Source organism: Sus scrofa, chromosome 13 (assembly GCF_000003025.6).
Source record: "Sus scrofa isolate TJ Tabasco breed Duroc chromosome 13, Sscrofa11.1, whole genome shotgun sequence".
Classification (NCBI taxonomy): Eukaryota; Metazoa; Chordata; class Mammalia; order Artiodactyla; family Suidae; genus Sus; species Sus scrofa.
Window position 1 is genome coordinate 133,833,994 of NC_010455.5, and position 17,042 is coordinate 133,851,035.

The following is a 17,042-nucleotide window of genomic DNA, read 5'->3' on the forward strand; positions in this document are numbered from 1 at the left end:
TGGAAAGGAATAAGTAAAACCGTCTGTTTTCACAGACAGCATGATTTCATAGGTAGACAATCTGAGGAATCTACCAAACAAACTGCTAGAACTGATAATTGAGTTTAGCAAAGCCACAAGAGATAAGAATCAACTGAAATTATAAAAACTTAATACCCATACACTCATACAAATCCATTGCATTTCTATATACTAGCAAGGAACAATCCAAAAGTAAAATTAAGAAAACTGATACAATAGCATCAAATAGAATAAAATGCTTAGGAATAAATTTAACAAAAACTCTTTAAGTAAGCCTTTCCTCCATAGAGGAAAGAGCGTACCTGCATTCTATTTTCAGTTTCTCCTCTGAGTAGTTGAATGCAGTTCATATAACTTCTCAGCAAAATGTTTATATTTCACGTCATGATTTGCCCATTTGGTAGTAGTTGCAACTTTCACTTGTCATTTTGGAATGCTTTTCTTTTTTTTTTCTTTTTTATGTTATGAAGTTTTAGAAAACATTTTAATCACAGCACATTGAATAATTGTTCTTTAAAGCGGCCTCTGTTGAATATTTCAGTTTATACAGTTGAATTTAACTTCCTTTTCCTTCACTTTCCTCTTCTTAAGGGCTTACGGGAGCCAGCGCCTTTTTCTGATGAAATTGAGGTAGACTTTAGTAAGCCCTATGTCAGGGTCACTATGGAAGAAGCCAGCAGAGGAACTTGTAAGTAAATGCCTAATTGCTTTGTTGTTTTACTGTTTTTTTAGCATTCAGTTGTATTCTTCGAATATACATTTACTTTCTCTGTGTTTCCTTAGCTTACCTGAAAAAGCTGGTTGGGGGAGGTGTTCCTACCATCTCCCTTGTACTGTTTGGGAGGATAACTGTACTCTGTAAAATTTCATTTTTCTTCTTTTTTTTTTTTTTTTTTTTGTCTTTTGTCTTTTGAGGGCTGCACCCGCAGCATATGGAGGTTCCCAGGCTAGGAATCCAATCGGAGCTGTTGCTGTGGCCTATGCCAGAGCCACAGCAATGTGGGATCTGAGCCGCATCTTTGACCTATACCACAGCTCATGGCAACGCTGGATCCTTAACCCACTGAGTGAGGCCAGAATTCAAACCCACAACCTCGTGGTTCCTAGTCAGATTTGTTTACGCTGCGCCACGACAGGAACTCCTCATTTTTCTTCTTATTGTATACTTATTTTCCAGGATTTTGTCACAGCTAAGAAATAGAGTGACAGAAAATAAAAGCACTTTTTTTTCTGGGCTGTTGTCACAGTTGTGAGGTATAGCAGAGCAGTGGAATTAAGATATTAGTCTGAAGGAGTTCCGTTGTGGCTCAGCAGGTTAAGAACCCAACTGGTGTCCATGAGGATGTGGGTTCAATCCCTGCGTTGCTGTTGCTGTGGCGTAGGCCAGCAACTGCAGCTCTGATTCAACCCTTAGCCTGGGAACTTCCATATTTTGCAAGTGTGACCCTGAAAAGGAAAAAGAATAGATATTAGCCTGAGCTGGTTTATAATCTTAGCTATTTTTACAAAGGACCAAATAATATGTCGGACTGTCACATTTTTTAGTTAATTTTTTTTTTTTTTTGTCTTCCTGCCATTTCTTGGGCCACTCCTACGGCACATGGAGGTTCCCAGGCCAGGGGTCGAATCAGAGCTGTAGCTGCCAGCCTGCTCCAGAGCCACAGCAATGCAGGATCCGACCGCGTCTGCAACCCACACCACAGCTCACGGCAACGCCGGATCGTCAACCCACTGAGCAAGGGCAGGGATCGAACCCGCAACTTCATGGTTCCTAGTCGGATTCGTCAACCACTGCGCCACGACGGGATCTTCCTAGTTAATTTTTTTTAAAGTATAGTTTATATACAATGTTGTGCCAATTTCCGCAAAGTGACCCAGTCATATGTATATATACATTCTCTTTCTTATAGTATCTTCCATCATGGTCTATCCCAAGAGACTGGATATAGTTCCCTGTGCTGTACAGCAGGACCTCATTGCTTATCCATTCTAAATTTAATAGTTTGTATCTATTAAGCTCAAACTTCCAGTCCATCCCACCCCCTCCCCCTCTACCTTAGCAACCACAAGTCTGTTCTCTATGTCTGTGAGTCTATTTCTGATCTCTAACCCACTGAGCGAGGCCAAGGATCGAGCCTGTGTCCTCATGGATACCAGTCAGGTTTGTTACCACTGAGTCACAAGGAAAACTCCTAAATCTAATTTTTAAAAATTTTAGAGTAGTAGAATTTTACAAGTAAGTCATTTTTGAAATTATCTACTTTTATTATATACATGAATAAATTAAATTAAGGTCCATAGAAACAAAGAAGTGAAGTTTCCCCCACAGTAAAACAAATAACAAGTGATAAAACTGAAGCTAAAACCTAAGTTTTTCCATCTTTGTGTTCTTTTCATCCTGGAGTGATGTGACTCCTTGTAGACAGCAGTTATAAGTAATAGGCCATCAGCAAACTGATTGTATTTTGGGTAGAATAATTAGTCACAAATTGGGCTATAAAGTTTGCCAGTCAAATTTGACCCCTGGTTTTCCCTTCATCTTACTCTGTCCATTCAGTTTTATGTTAAACAACCAAGTAACTGTCTTCATGCCAGTGATGGACAAGGAATAAACCAATAAGGACTCTACACAGCCATTATTAATGCATTTTAAACCACTAACTGGTACAAGGTGCATCCCTCTCCCTGCCCCCAGGTTTTCACTTAAGGAGGAAATTTTGTGTAGTCTTAGATTAAGCTCACTACTTAGAGATAAAAGAAATACAGCTTGAGAGATAAGAAGATCATCTCTTTAGGAAGATGGAAAAAAAAAAATACCCAGCAGTATGTTCTCTTGGAGAAAGGAAGAAAAGGCAGTCTGAAGGGACTGGAAATCTAAGACAGAATGTTTCAGTGGTAGCTTTTGAAAGAATATATCAAAAGAGATAAAGTGAAGCCCAGATCTCTTGCTTAAAGGAGAACATCTCGTTACTTAGTCTAGCAGTAGTGCAAGGACTGTACCTTATAATCCAAATCAAGGCTATTTTGAGAGTGAAGAGAGTTGCTCTTGATAGTATGCTCAGACCACAGATAGAAATCAGAGGGCATGGTCATCCTGGCCAATAGCTACTTGGTAAAAGAATGCTTTCTCCCTAGATTTTCAGTTCAACAATGCCTCCTTCTGGTCCTTTGCTTAATATACCAGTCTGGGTTTGCCAACAACTTGGGGTCAGTCATAGGGGATTGAGAGGTTGGGAGACTGGGAGGTGGGGAAAAGGCACATCTGGGCTTGGGGTGAGAAAGTGTTCAAAGGTGACTCAGCTTAGTGGGGGATGATTAACTGCTGGCTAGTAGCTTCTCAGTCAACAGTGTTCTATGCTATTGCCACTATCCAGAAAATGTATTTACTGAGTTAAATCCCCATCATCTCACTTTGCCCTTATTATATACTAATGTCAAAGAAACAGCAACATGATATTCCCAATTTTTGTATTCTATCCTTTGTCTTTTAGGATCAAGTAAAGTGAAGTCATAGCCACTCTGAACTTGTTTAGGAAAGATAGAAGTATGTTAGTTACTTCATGGTTATGATTTTTAGGATATAGAAAAGAGATTATTCTACTCAGATTTTGTTTTGTTTTGCTTTGTTTTATAGATGAGAAAACTGAGGTTTAGATTGAGATTACAGAGGAATGAGGCCAGTTGGCAAGCTTGAGCTATAACTTCTGGTTTTTGTTTTTTTTAGGGCCATACCTGTGGCATATGGAAGTTCCCAGGGTGGGGGTCAAATCGGAGCTGCAGCTGCCAGCCTATGCCACAGGCACAGCAACACCAGATCCGAGCCACATCTGCAGTCTACACTGCAGCTTGTGGCAATGCCAGATGCTTAACCCACTTAGAAAGGCCAGTGATCAAACCCACATCCTCATGGATACAAGTCAGGTTCTTAACCTGCTGAGCCGCGACAGAAACTCTAACTTTTCTGACTCTTAAATCTATCATATTATTTCTTAGATTTTCATTGTATTGGTATATTTATTTTATTTAAAAATTGTGTTTCCTATATTATAAAATCAGTATATTCCCATGGCCTAACACTTGTAAAGTACAAAGAGAATTCAGAGTGAAGTGTCTTCCTCTCACCACTGACTCACAGCCACCTACTATCCCTTTTACAGGCAACCAGTATTACCAGTTTCTTGTGGGATATATAAGCAAATAATGTATGAGTCTTCCTAGCTTTCTAAAGGGTAGATCATGTCATAGTCAGTCTTCCACTGAAATTTAGGTTGTTTCCAAACTTTTGCTATTGCAAACATTGCTGCAGTGAATAACATACATATTTACAAATATATCTATGAGGTAAATTCCTAGAATTGGAGTAGCTGGGCTAAAGGGTGTAAACATTTGTCATTTGTCTTTCGATAAATATTGCTTAGTTGCCTTTCTTGAAAGTTGAACCAGTTTCTACTTCAATCAGCAATGTATGATTTCTCAGTTTAAAACTAATTGTTTGTGGATAAAGCTATCTAGAAAGAAAAGTCCATAAACTTCCCAACCACCAGTTTCCTCCTGCTTGATTCACTCCCCTCAAGGCAGGGGGGAGATATATCTTATTCCCACCTTCAGTATGGTGTATCTGATGAGCCCCTGGCCCTTCTCACCCAGAATAATGTACATGCTCTACTGTTATCTTATGCTGCTACAGTGAAAGAGCCTTTCCTTTATTTTTTATTTTATTTTTATTTATTTATTTATTTATTTATTTATTTTTTCTCTTTTTGCCATTTCTTGGGCCGCACCCCCGCGGCATAAGGAGGTTCCCAGGCTAGGGGTCCAATCGGAGCTGTAGCCGCGGGCCTACGCCAGAGCCGCCAGAGCCACAGCAACTTGGGATCCGAGCCCCGTCTACAACCTACACCACAGCTCACGGCAACGCCAGATCCTTAACCCACTGAGCAAGGGCAGGGATCAAATCCACAACCTCATGGTTCCTGGTCGGATTCGTTAACCACTGCGCCATGACAGGAACTCCCAGAGCCTTTCCTTTAATCACACAGTGGAAATATGTTATTAGAACTCATTAGATTTGTCATTTGAAGCATGATAAACCATGCTTCATGAAATTGAAATGAAATCAATTTCATTTTCCATGTATTTTTTTGGCTTTGGATTTAGTCTTATACCCGAAGAGATCATTTCTTGCCTTTTCTTTCTTAGTCCATTCCACTACAAATAAATTGGCAATCAGTTTTCTATTATTCCCACTAATGGAGAGAAAAGGAAAAACTAATATGAAGCCCTAAAATATTTATAATGGATTTTCACATACTTGATATATCACCCTCTGTTGATAAAGTATACCATCATGGTCACTATCAAGAAGAAGTGCCTTAAGGAATTCCATGTTATCACAGAGCAAGTATTCAGGGTGAATCTGGAACTGAGAAGCAATAAATTGATAACTGGTACTTACCTGGCCTCTTTTTCATTCTCACTCCTTAGGATCACTCTTTTCTTTCAAAGCAAAGAATTTTATTTTCAAAGCAAAGCATTAGTAATTAGTAATCAAGGCAGCTTGAATATGAAGAGCAGGCAGTCAGAGTATAGTTTAATTATACTCTGTTGTTTGTTTTGTTTTGTTTTGTTTTAGGGCCTCACCTGAGGCATATGGAAGTTCCCAGAGGTCCCTAGGGGTCGAATCAGAGCTACAGCTGCTGGCCTACGCCACAGCCACAGCAACATGGGATCCAAGCCTAGTCTGTGACCTGCGCCACAGCTCATTCAGCGACGCCAGACCTTTAACCCACTGAGCAAGGCCAGGGATCAAACCTGCATCCTCATGGACACTAGTCAGATTCATCTCTACTTCATCACAGTGGGAACTCCCTAATTATACTCTGTTTAAACATAACTTTAAATGTAAAACTAAGGTGAAGATTCTGAAATTTAAGAAGTATCTCTTGTGTAACTCTTTCTTTTCACTTCTAAAATGACTTTAAGGTAAAAGCAATCATGAAATCCAATTACCTGAGCGGTTTGATACAACCAGGCTAACAAAGAGTGTTAGTGGATATGATGTCAAGAGAGTCTTTGTAATCAGGGAAGTCTGTGATGTTGTTCCTCACAATCCCCAGACACCCCAAATTAAGGTGAATATCCAGAGAACACCTTAAAAGAGGGGTTTGCAGGGATGGAGCAGCCACCCAGTGCCATTTCCATTTATTAAATATGAGGAATTGAGTCAAGGGGTATTTCTGTGATAAATTCTTTTCCTTTGGATTTAGGTGAACGGCCTGTGAGAGTTTATGCAGATGGAATATTTGACTTATTTCATTCTGGTCATGCCCGGGCTCTGATGCAAGCAAAGAACCTTTTCCCTAATACATACCTCATTGTGGGAGGTAAGAAAACATCTGATGACTTGAGATGCAGTTTAGCAAATAATTATAGGAGCCATTTTTCTCCTGTCTTTATAACCTGAGTACATTGGTTCTTTTTTCTTCCTTTTTTTAAAAAAAAATTTTATTAAAGTTTAGTTATGTCATTTTCTGCTATACAGCCAAGTGACCCAATTATATCACTGGCTCTTATTTATTTATTTTTAATTTTTTTGTCTTTTTGTCTTTTCTAGGGCCACACCCGCATATGGAGGTTCCCAGGCTAGGGGTCTAATCGGAGCTGTAGCTGCCGGCCTACACAACAGCCACAGCAACTCGGGATCCGAGCCGCGTCTGCGACCTACACCACAGCTCACGGCAACACCAGATCCTTAACCCACTGAGTGAGGCCAGGGATCCAACCCGTGACCGCTGAGCCATGATGGGAACTCCTTATTTTGGTTTTTAAATGAGGGATATAGTACAGCCTTTCTAAAATGTGAAGTATATGAAGTATGTGAAGTATATAAAACATAAAGCATATAAACCTGAAGAGAGAAACTCTAAGCTCATTGACATGAAATGTCCAGGATTTATCTCACTGTTTTTAGCTGGGTTTCTGCAGTCTGACCTATATTGCCTACTTAAAAATAGCATTTACTTTAGATTTCAGTTCATCATTTTGAGTCAACTGAAGTATAAAAGTCTGCTAAGCAAATGTTATGTGGTCCTGTCCAGTCTTATAAAAGGATAATACGAAAACGTTTGAAAAAAATTTTAGTTGACACAGAAATGCACAGCAGGTTCATTTCAAGGCCAAATATCTTAGTCCTCTGTTGTATCCTTTCCTTCCCGAAGTATGAACATATTTAGTGAGTTTTGCTCCTGAAGATGTATCTTGGATTAGGAAAAGCATCGTTATCCAGACTGAGCTACGTCTAGAAGACTCTTAGCCAGGTGGGGAGATTGGTTACCTTCCTAGGAAATGGGAGAGGTTGATGACTGAGAAGTGGTTAAGTAGAGGAGATTTTGACTTATAACTTTGTGATGTGGTGAACTCAGTTTGCAGTGATGAGCTCACGCACAACTTCAAAGGCTTCACAGTGATGAATGAAAATGAGCGCTACGATGCTGTGCAGCACTGCCGCTATGTGGATGAGGTGGTGAGGAATGCCCCCTGGACCCTGACACCAGAGTTTCTCGCAGAACACCGGGTAAGAAACTGAGCACATGTCCCCATTCCCTGGTCTGGAATTCCCTCAACTTTCAAGGCCTCTAGTACTTGGACTGGTTTTCCACTAGCCTTATTTTACATCTGTCCTCTATGTAAATTTCACATAGAAGAGATGACAGTGTATTATTCCAATAAGAGTCATCCCTGAAATTTCTATCAGGTTTGATGGTTTACAAGCACTTCTACATCCATTATATTTCATTTGTTCCCCACAAAAATCCTGTTGGGTAGTTATTATTTCCCCTTTAAATATGAGGACAGGGCCAGAGAGGCCAGATACCCTGATCCAGGTCACACTCCAGCAGGGTTAGAAATTGAACTCTTCAGTTATGTGATTCTACCCTCCCCCCCAGTACAGATGTGTCCATCCTCTTGGCCTACCAGTCTCTTTATTTTATTTATTTTTTCTTTGTCTTTTTAGGGTCACGCCCTTGGCATATGGAAGTTCCCAGGCTAGGGGTCGAATCAGAGGTGTAGCTGCCGGCCTACACCACAGCCATAGCAACACGGGATCTGAGTCTAGTCTGTGACCTACGCTGCAGCTCGTGGCAATGCCGGGTCCTTTACCCAGTGAGTGAGGCCAGGGATCGAACCTGCATCCTGATGGATACTAGTCAGATACATTACCACTGAGCCACAAGGGGAACTCCCTACCAGTCTCTTTAGAATATACATCGCCGCAGCCATGCTCTCAAGGAATTCATATTCCCGGAAATAAGATATATTAACATCTGACCAACTTCTCTAGTATTAATTTAAATTTAGTTTCAAGACTTTGATTTTGGGCTAGAAATTATGTGGAATCAGAAACCAGGGAGGTTTTTCATTTTTACTTAGTGAGTTGGTATTATAAAATCCCTATTTCCTTTTTATTCTCCCACATCGAAGAAAATAAAAAAAAGTGGGTATGAATGCCAAGATGAATTCATTAGTCAGGTTGGAGGCCCTCAGGCTTGAGGAACCAGCAAGCGTATTGTCATTTCTCTACAGGACTGTGTAGAATGTTGAAGGTGAATTGTTCAATGAGGCAGGAAAGAACAGAAGTAACCAGAATGCTTCAAAGGCAGTATTTGGGTAGGCCTGAAGCTAAGAGGTATTTGTTTAGGATTCGGACAGACCTTTTATACTTCTCTAGCTTTGCTCCATCAACATTTAGCAGCCCATGGTACCAAAGGTGATGAGCAGAATTATTCTCTGCCCAATAGCCTGGGAGGTCCAGGCAGAAGAGGTTACAGGAACGTCCAGATTCCCTTTTCTCCTTGTTAGCATTGTATCCTCAGCCACAAATCTAGCTTGCTCACCATTCTTATTTTCACCTTGCTGCCTATGAATCCCTGACAAGTTGTTCGTGGGTAATTGAGATATTAGCAAAGAGTCACAGTCCTGATGAGCATACAGCACATTACCTCCGGAGCTGGGTGTGGTGGTGTTAGCAATTATGTTAGTAGAGGGCATATGGCCTATTCAGGAGGGAGTAAATAAGTGAAATTTAGAAAGATTATTGATTCCAGTGCAAGAGATATTGACAGTAGGAAAATAATAGATCTGAGACCTAAAGGTCTTTTATGGCCTCAGGTTTTTCATCTCACAGGAGTACAGTGTATCTATTCTAGTTAAAGGGCTCTTGTTGCTATTTTTACATTTCCACTCATCTCATGGACTGAGAGAGAAACTGGTTGATAAAGAAGTGACCTCTTTCTCATATTTTTAGAAACCCTATTTGACCAATCCTGGTAGACCCAGGATGATAAGGAGTTTCCTTTCTTCTTTCCTCGGTTCCACCTACTAACTAGCATAACAGCAAACCCTCCAGCCCTGTTTACCACAGCATGGTGACTGGTGTGCAGTATGAGGATCGCTGTTCCAGCAGGGTGGGAGGAATAGCTAAAAAAGAAACTGACTAGCTTCATGTTTATGAACCATAGACAGGTTGGGTGGCTTGTAAATGAATTGCAGAATTTATGAGTAAAGCAAAGAGAGACAAAAAGTCCATTGGAGGCCTGGCCTCTCCTCGTACTCCCTTTTCTAAGCCTGAGAGTAGTTACTGGTTCTTTCTGAATGGCAGTTATCGTGGTGTTTCCTGATTTTCAGATTGACTTTGTAGCCCATGATGACATCCCGTATTCTTCTGCTGGGAGTGATGATGTTTATAAGCACATCAAGGAAGCAGGTGAGTAAGTTGATGGGCCTGCTTGCTTTATGGAATCTCAGGGGAAATGACAGAGATTCAGCCACATTGCTACCTGACAGAGGAGTTTATACACTGAGAAATTCAGCATCCACTTTCAGGTCACACTTTGGGTAAGAGGCGAAGGTGAGCATAGCACCATATCCATCCGTTCTCACTCTGAACAACTACTTTTGATATCTCTTTTAATTTCAGGAAACCCCATCTCCAGTCCCATATTTTTCTTAATGTTAGGGCCTTTCCTCACCCCTAGCCTTTGAGTCAGTCCTCCACCTGAATGTCCCTATCTTCAGATTCTACTTAGTAATAGCAGATTCTGCTTTTTGAGGAAAGGAGGGGAATGTTGCTCCCTTTTTCCATCTAGTCCTACTGCCCGAGCTAACCAGAATGTCACAGTGTTTGTATGTGTTCTTGGATCAGGCATGTTTGCTCCAACGCAAAGGACGGAAGGTATCTCCACGTCAGACATCATCACCCGAATTGTCCGCGACTATGATGTATACGCCAGACGGAACCTACAGAGGGGCTACACCGCAAAGGAGCTCAATGTCAGCTTTATCAATGTGAGTTCCAGCCTCATCCCAGAGTTAAGAGCTTAATATGGCACTTTGAAAAACTACTATACATTTTGTATATAAATTGTACCTCAGTGAAGTTGATTTAAAAAGAAGAAAGCTGCTGGAGTTCCCGTCGTGGCTCAGTGGTTAACAAATCTGACTAGGACACATGAGGTTTCGGGTTCGATCCCTGCCCTTGCTGAGTGGTTAAGGATCTGGCATTGCCGTGAGCTGTGGTGTAGGTCGCAGACATGGCTCAGATCCTTTGTTGCTGTGGCTGTGGCGTAGGCCGGTGGCTACAGCTCCAATTAGACCCCTAGCCTGGGAACCTCCATATGCCATGGGAGCGGCCTAGAAAAGATTAAAAAAAAAAAAAAAAAAAAAAAAAAAAGAAAGCTACTAACTCTATCTTCTATGTAAATAGTTTGCCATGCTCCCTCACCTGCTCCCAGCTCTGTGAATTATGTGTGGATGAAATGGCTTCATCTAAATATGATTTACCTATGCACATAAACCCTAGTTGTTGTTAATTATATACCATAGAATCTATTTCCAGGTGTTTAAAAATCCTAAACAGGAGTTGTAGCTCAGCGGGTTATAATGTGGGTTTGATCCCTGGCTTCGCTCAGTGGTTTAAGGATCCAGCATTGCAGTGAGCTGCGGTGTAGGTCCAAGATGCAGCTTGGATCCCGTGTGGCTGTGGCTGTGGCGTAGGCTGGCAGCTGCAGCTCCAGTTTGACCCCTAGTCTGGGAACTTCCATACGCTGCATGTACAGCCCTAAGAAGAAAAAAAAATCTTGAACATAGCCCCTTCCCTCTTTATGTTATGATCTGGAAATTACGAGAATACTTTTCTTTGGCCAAAGACTCCTCTCTTCTCCTCCTCTTAGGAGGGTTCATACCATTTTCCCTTATCTCTAGGGAAGCTGATAGGAGCAAAGAGTATTATCCTCATTTTGTGAATGAGCAGGCAGACCTCCAAATATTAAAAAAAAAAAAAACAAAAAACAGAAAACAAAAGCCTCCTCTGTAATCATTAAATAAACCAGTGATGGAGGGGGGAAATTCAGTACAATAAATTAAGTACTTAAGTAAAAATCCACTATTTCCACTTTCAACCTGATGCAGTTGGCTATTCTTGACAATATGGGGCAGTGATCTTATTGCTCCCTCCCTATACATCTATGTCTGGAATAAAGTTTGGGTTTTGTTGGGCATGTTTATCTTCCAAATTTATGTTTTGTCTTAAAAATAAATCTGACTTTGTTGGTTTATGCCTGTCTGTTACTGGGCTTACCCTATATATTTAGTTTAGTCCTGGGCTCTGCAATCTTAGAATTGTTACACTTTTGTATAAGATGACCATCCAGAGTATATCTTATCTGTTATTGTGCTAGATAAGTGTGGGATAGATTAAAGCAAAGTGAAATTCTCAAGACTGAAAGGAGTGTCAGTAGAATGCAAACCAAGTCTTTGCCTTCCCCTTGGAATGGAAGGTCAGAGGGAGTATTGTTTCTCAAAACAGTTATTTCTCTATCTAGGAGAAGAAATACCACTTGCAGGAGCGAGTTGACAAAGTAAAGAAGAAAGTGAAAGATGTGGAGGAAAAGTCAAAAGAATTTGTTCAGAAGGTAGAAGAAAAAAGCATTGACCTCATTCAGAAGTGGGAAGAGAAATCCCGAGAATTCATTGGAAGTTTCCTGGAAATGTTTGGTCCAGAAGGAGCACTGGTATGTTCTTTCCTGCCAGACAGTTTAGGGAATTTCAGGGAAATCCAGGGAATTCTAACACTGTGAAATGAATTCTAGAATCCTTGAGCAGAAAGGGACATCGACATTAAGAAGTTAGCTAATCTGTTCCCCTTATTGGGCAGAATTATATTTCGACTCTCCCCAGAAAGTTTTTTTAAATCTTTACAGAAGGAGGTTATACATTCTTTTAAATAATTTTATCAGCTCTCTATCAACCTCTAAATCTGGTGACAAGTGAGTAGCCTTGCCCAGCTTGTTTCTACATTGTAGTTTTAGATAGAAGGCAAGCAAAGAATGGTAAAAAGAAAGCTGCCTTCACTACAAATAGTTGCTGCAGGATTGCCAGGTAAGGTGGGAAGTCTGTCCTTGAGGAGAATCGAGGTCTTTTCGGGCCAAATAGCTATGCTTAATTCTTAGCAAGTGAGCCCTAGGATATCAGGAACCATCTGACTGTGAGGGTGTTTGGATGCCAGAAGAGAATATTCGCAGAATATGGAATTTCCTTTTCAGAGAACTCTAAAACTAGGAGAGGTACCCTTTGTCTGAGGTAATGCCTTTGTTTTTGTCTAGAGCCTAGACTGTAGACCAAGTAGCTTTTTAAGAATTCCTTTGACATAGAGGTCAAGGATTGGGTGACTGTAGAATAGCAGGTGGGAACTCTCAGATACACAGTATAGCATAGACCTCTTTGGGGAGGAAATTGCTCAGGATTGGAGCTGTGTTTCTCCCTCCGGCTTACTTGATCACTTTTGACATTACAGAGGGCATGCATGATCATTTGAAGTCTCAGATCCTCCAGTGGTGATTAGTAAGATCCATAGATTTCTTCTAACTCTTCCTTTTGGTCTCCCCAGAAACATATGCTGAAAGAGGGGAAAGGCCGGATGCTGCAGGCCATCAGTCCAAAGCAGAGTCCCAGCAGCAGCCCCACTCGTGAACGCTCCCCCTCTCCCTCTTTCCGGTGGCCCTTCTCTGGAAAGACCTCCCCGCCTTCCTCCCCAACAAATCTCTCCAGGCACAAGGCTGCAGCCTATGATATCAGTGAGGATGAAGAAGACTAATTTTTCATCTCTCCTTTCCTCTCCCCTCCCTCTGTCCCATCACCTTCAGAAGTTCTGTGTTGAATTCCAAATGGTGATCCCAACACTAAACCTAAGGACAGCTACAAAGGAAAGACAAGTGGGGCAAGAGGACCTAGGATGGGGGGACCAGACAGCCTATACTCCAAGAGACGTCACCCACTCACACTAAGAAGGAGGCTGACTACAGCTTAGAAGCCTGTTCTGCATCCATGTACCCTCCCCATGGACTTTGCTTTACTGTTTATGTTTCATGTGATCTTGACAGGGAAATTGTCATTTTTATTAATTTTTTAAAAATTAGTCTTTCAAATGTAGTAAGTAGAACTAATTTTTTGCCTCCGAGGAGTGGGCAGAAGGAAGTGTTGTGATACCCAGAGGCCTTTCTTCCTGAGACACTATACTGTTTGCCTTCTGTTCTGAGGCAGACTGTCTTGCCAAGTCCTTCAAGCAATGAGCCATGCTGATGGGTGATTTGGTGGGGGGAATATCATAATTTTTGTTTCCTTTAAAAAAAACCTCAAAGCTGAGTAAGAGTCACAAATCCCCTAAGTGTACTGCTGGCACACATGTCACTGTGGCTGTGGGAAGAAGGAGATCTGAGCCTAACTTTTCTTACTCCCTAAGGAGTTTCTTGTTGGACCCAATGGGGTCCATGAAGAACTGATGGGGAAGGAACCAGACTACATGGCATCAGCTGCAATTTTTCCTGCTGTGTTCATCTTCTCAGAAAGCTCTGTTGCCTAGTTATTTGGGAGCTCTTGTCAATCTCTTTCCTGCAATCTGTCTGTAAAGGGAAGATCACTTCAGGTTTAGTCTGATTGAGAAGGAGAGTGGGACAATATTCAATGCTATACAGAGTCAGTTTAGATTAATTTTCCTCCTGAGAGTAAGTCCCTGGCCCTGCGACTCCTATTTCAATCTTATTATCGAGAGTTTTACAAAGAATACTTTGTTAACATCTGCAGTTTGAACATGAGCTGTTACTCCATGTTGCCCATAGTCATATTCAGAGAGATTTGCTCAAAATGTGTGGCACAAAAGCATAAGGAAACATTTCCCCTTTTTAAAGCCTTATCCTGACCTCTTCCCCTCTTAAGAGTGTCCTTGACGGAAACCTGTGCTTCCCCAGGTGTTTCCTTTCCTCTGGAAGTTGCAGCTGGCCGGGCCACTAAGCAGGGGCACATTACCGGGGTGTGGTGGCTTCCCTCCCTCCCCTTCTGCCTGGTTCCACCTCACCTGTTAGGTTGCCCAGGGGATTCACCGCCTAAATCTCACATCAGAGACTGCTGAAGCTTGACACTTGCTGTTGAGCACCGGCACTTTTTAGACCCCTAGCATCCTGCAGTCCGAGACCTAGCAGATCATCACCAGTGATCCTGTAGCTGGGTTCAGGGAAAAATTGCTTATGTCCAGGCGCCCCCCTCCATCACTCATAAATACCCCTTGTGGGGGTGGAGTTTTAGTGTTTTCAGCTAAGAAAACCACATTGTATCTTTTCTTGCTCCTCTGCTAGGGCTGTGAGCATCTCACAGTCCCCTCCCTGAACACTTTCTGGTTAAAACCTACTCTTCTGCCTGAGGGTCAGTGGTTGGAATCACTGCCTGCCTGCACAGCAGAACTACCCAGGCTCTTAAAACTCAGATCACCCAGAGTGGGAGGGCATGGCAGAGAGAAGGGACAAAGAGGACCTCTTATTGTCCTGATGGCCTATGAAAACTACATTTCTAACTCTTCTCATGAAGTGCTATTTTTACTGTCAAATCTGGTTTACGCAAGCTTTGGCTTGGAATCCTTTTTTTGGAACCGTTGAAATTAATGTTTTCCTGCATTACCCAGCTTCATATGATCACATATCTTAACTTTTTGGCTTCCATTGTCCTTTTTTAGAAATTTTGGCCATTTCTATCGATAGAAAAGTGGGGAAATCACCACTGAAGCCCCCCTACTTGTTCCCTCAAGTACATGTGTTATTATCAAGTGTATTTGGAAAGGGAGGTGCCCAGAACGTGGTTTTCCTCCCTGCACTCAATCCTCTCACGTGTATTGCCAGACATTTGGCCCTCTTCCTCTGGCTGTCAGTGGGCTGCTTTTGGCATGTCCTACCCCTGGAATATGACCTCTAGGCTGACAGGCTCTGTGAGAGTGCTCGTGCCTGCCTGTGCACATGTGCTTACCCCTTCTGGTGAATCTGTTTGGCCTCAGTCTGGCAACACTGGCGTATCTTCAGATAATTTGGACTGAAAGCAAAAAATTGTATGGCGTGGCATGCCAGATACTTTGGCACAAATGTGATCCTATGTGCTGGACAAGGGCAGGTGGTTGGAGGAAACTGTTGGCATGACACATTCTTCAATCATTTGTGCCTAATTAAATGAGGTTAGAGGTTCACATTCCACAACCATGCGTGTGATCTGTAAATCTTTAAATATTATTGTTAATATTAAATTCTAACAGTAATTTTAATGTGAATTAGCTATTTCCCTAAATCTCACACACAAAGCAGTCAGGCTGAATAGGCCAAATGTGGCAGAAATGGAGAATCTTAAACGTTGGTTGGCCTCAGAGCCTCTGTCTGTAAGATAGAGGGAGAGTGGGGACAGAAGCCCTGTAGCTGGTGCTGAGGAGGTGGCATATCAGCAGTTACTTTGAGATGGGCTGGGCAGAAATTTTACTCTTCTCATACACCAGACTCACTAGCACCGAAGGATACAGGTTGAAATTTTAGATGATTAGAAGTGGATCATTTGTACCGTTGCAGCTGCTTCTGATAGCTAGAGCCAAAGAAAACTGTTGCTGAGGCTCAGGTAAGAAGGTTGGGGATGTGAGGAGGCTGAAAATTCTGAATGAGAGAAAAAAGTTGAGGGAGGTCAAGAGAACTTTTGACCTTTTCTGATCACCGATAACTTTCTAGGCAGCCCCTGAGTTACATTTTTCTTACTTTGACCACACAGGCAGTCTTTGAATAGTCCCTCTTCAATGGTTCTTCACAGTGCTTTTTATTCTCTTTCTTGATTTGGGGGTAGCTGTTGTTTTTTTCTGGAGCTCATTGCCTTTTAAATCCTGTTCCAGACCTCATATCTAAAAGCTTTCCAGATCAACTGTATTTTGCTGCTTTTGTTTAATTCCCTAAAAGCCATAGCTTTCACACTTTCTGTCTGCACAAACTAAAGCCAGAAGTTGAACCAATACAGGTAGGAAAAAAAGCTCCCTTAACAATGTTTTTAACTAATGGTATTTTTTTTAAGCTTACCAATATAAGTATTTTTAAAGTTCTATTTTTCAAGGTCATACAATGATTGCTCTTGTTTTCTCTCATAGAATATAGATTGTCACGGGATAAAGAGTGGTCCCTAGCTTTTATTTTTCCAAACAAGTAGAACATGTTCTTAGGATAATACTTTATTAAAAGTTAATTTTCTTTAAGAAAGAAGAAAGATACCTTGTCTGCCAAAGTTTAATAATGTTAGTTCTCGGATTGGGGTAGAAAACATAAGTACTTGGTTTAACATTAGAATGACCCCGGTTGTGTTTTTTAGATTTTAAGTGGGTTTTCCCGCCCTTCTTTAGGGAGGCACTGACTGTTTTGAACACAAAGTCTTGATTGGTTGGATTGTTTTGTGTTGAGGATCTTGAAAAGAGGGTTGGAAAGAAATGCTGGCCTTGGCATGAATGTGGGCCCCATCACCAGTGCCAGCGTCTGTAAGGACATTTTCCTCAGTTGGTGTTCAATGTATTGTTTTCCTGTCTGAGTGTTATTAAATTGCTCAGTTATTTTGGCTTTTGTCATTAGCCAAATAAAGGCAAAGTGGTTTTACCTAATGTTCCATTTTCTGTGTTTTTGACCTTGTAT

The 17,042-nt window shown here is 41.5% G+C and overlaps 1 protein-coding gene across 5 annotated transcripts in view; it reads left to right on the top strand.

Annotated features, from left to right (window-relative positions):
* Window positions 1–17,011, top strand: part of PCYT1A (phosphate cytidylyltransferase 1, choline, alpha) — a 56,668-nt gene extending 39,657 nt beyond the window's left edge. For 3 of the 5 annotated variants that reach the window (XM_013982345.2, XM_003132613.5, XM_005670120.3), the window contains exons 3-9: window positions 613–709; window positions 6,288–6,404; window positions 7,443–7,594; window positions 9,706–9,784; window positions 10,223–10,365; window positions 11,901–12,089; window positions 12,965–17,011. In XM_013982345.2, coding sequence (XP_013837799.1) covers window positions 613–709; window positions 6,288–6,404; window positions 7,443–7,594; window positions 9,706–9,784; window positions 10,223–10,365; window positions 11,901–12,089; window positions 12,965–13,171 — 984 coding nt within the window. In that variant the 3' untranslated portion in view covers window positions 13,172–17,011. The remainder of the gene's footprint in view (window positions 1–612; window positions 710–6,287; window positions 6,405–7,442; window positions 7,595–9,705; window positions 9,785–10,222; window positions 10,366–11,900; window positions 12,090–12,964) is intronic. The other 2 variants (XM_021070164.1, XM_013982347.2) reach the window with 2 other exon arrangements.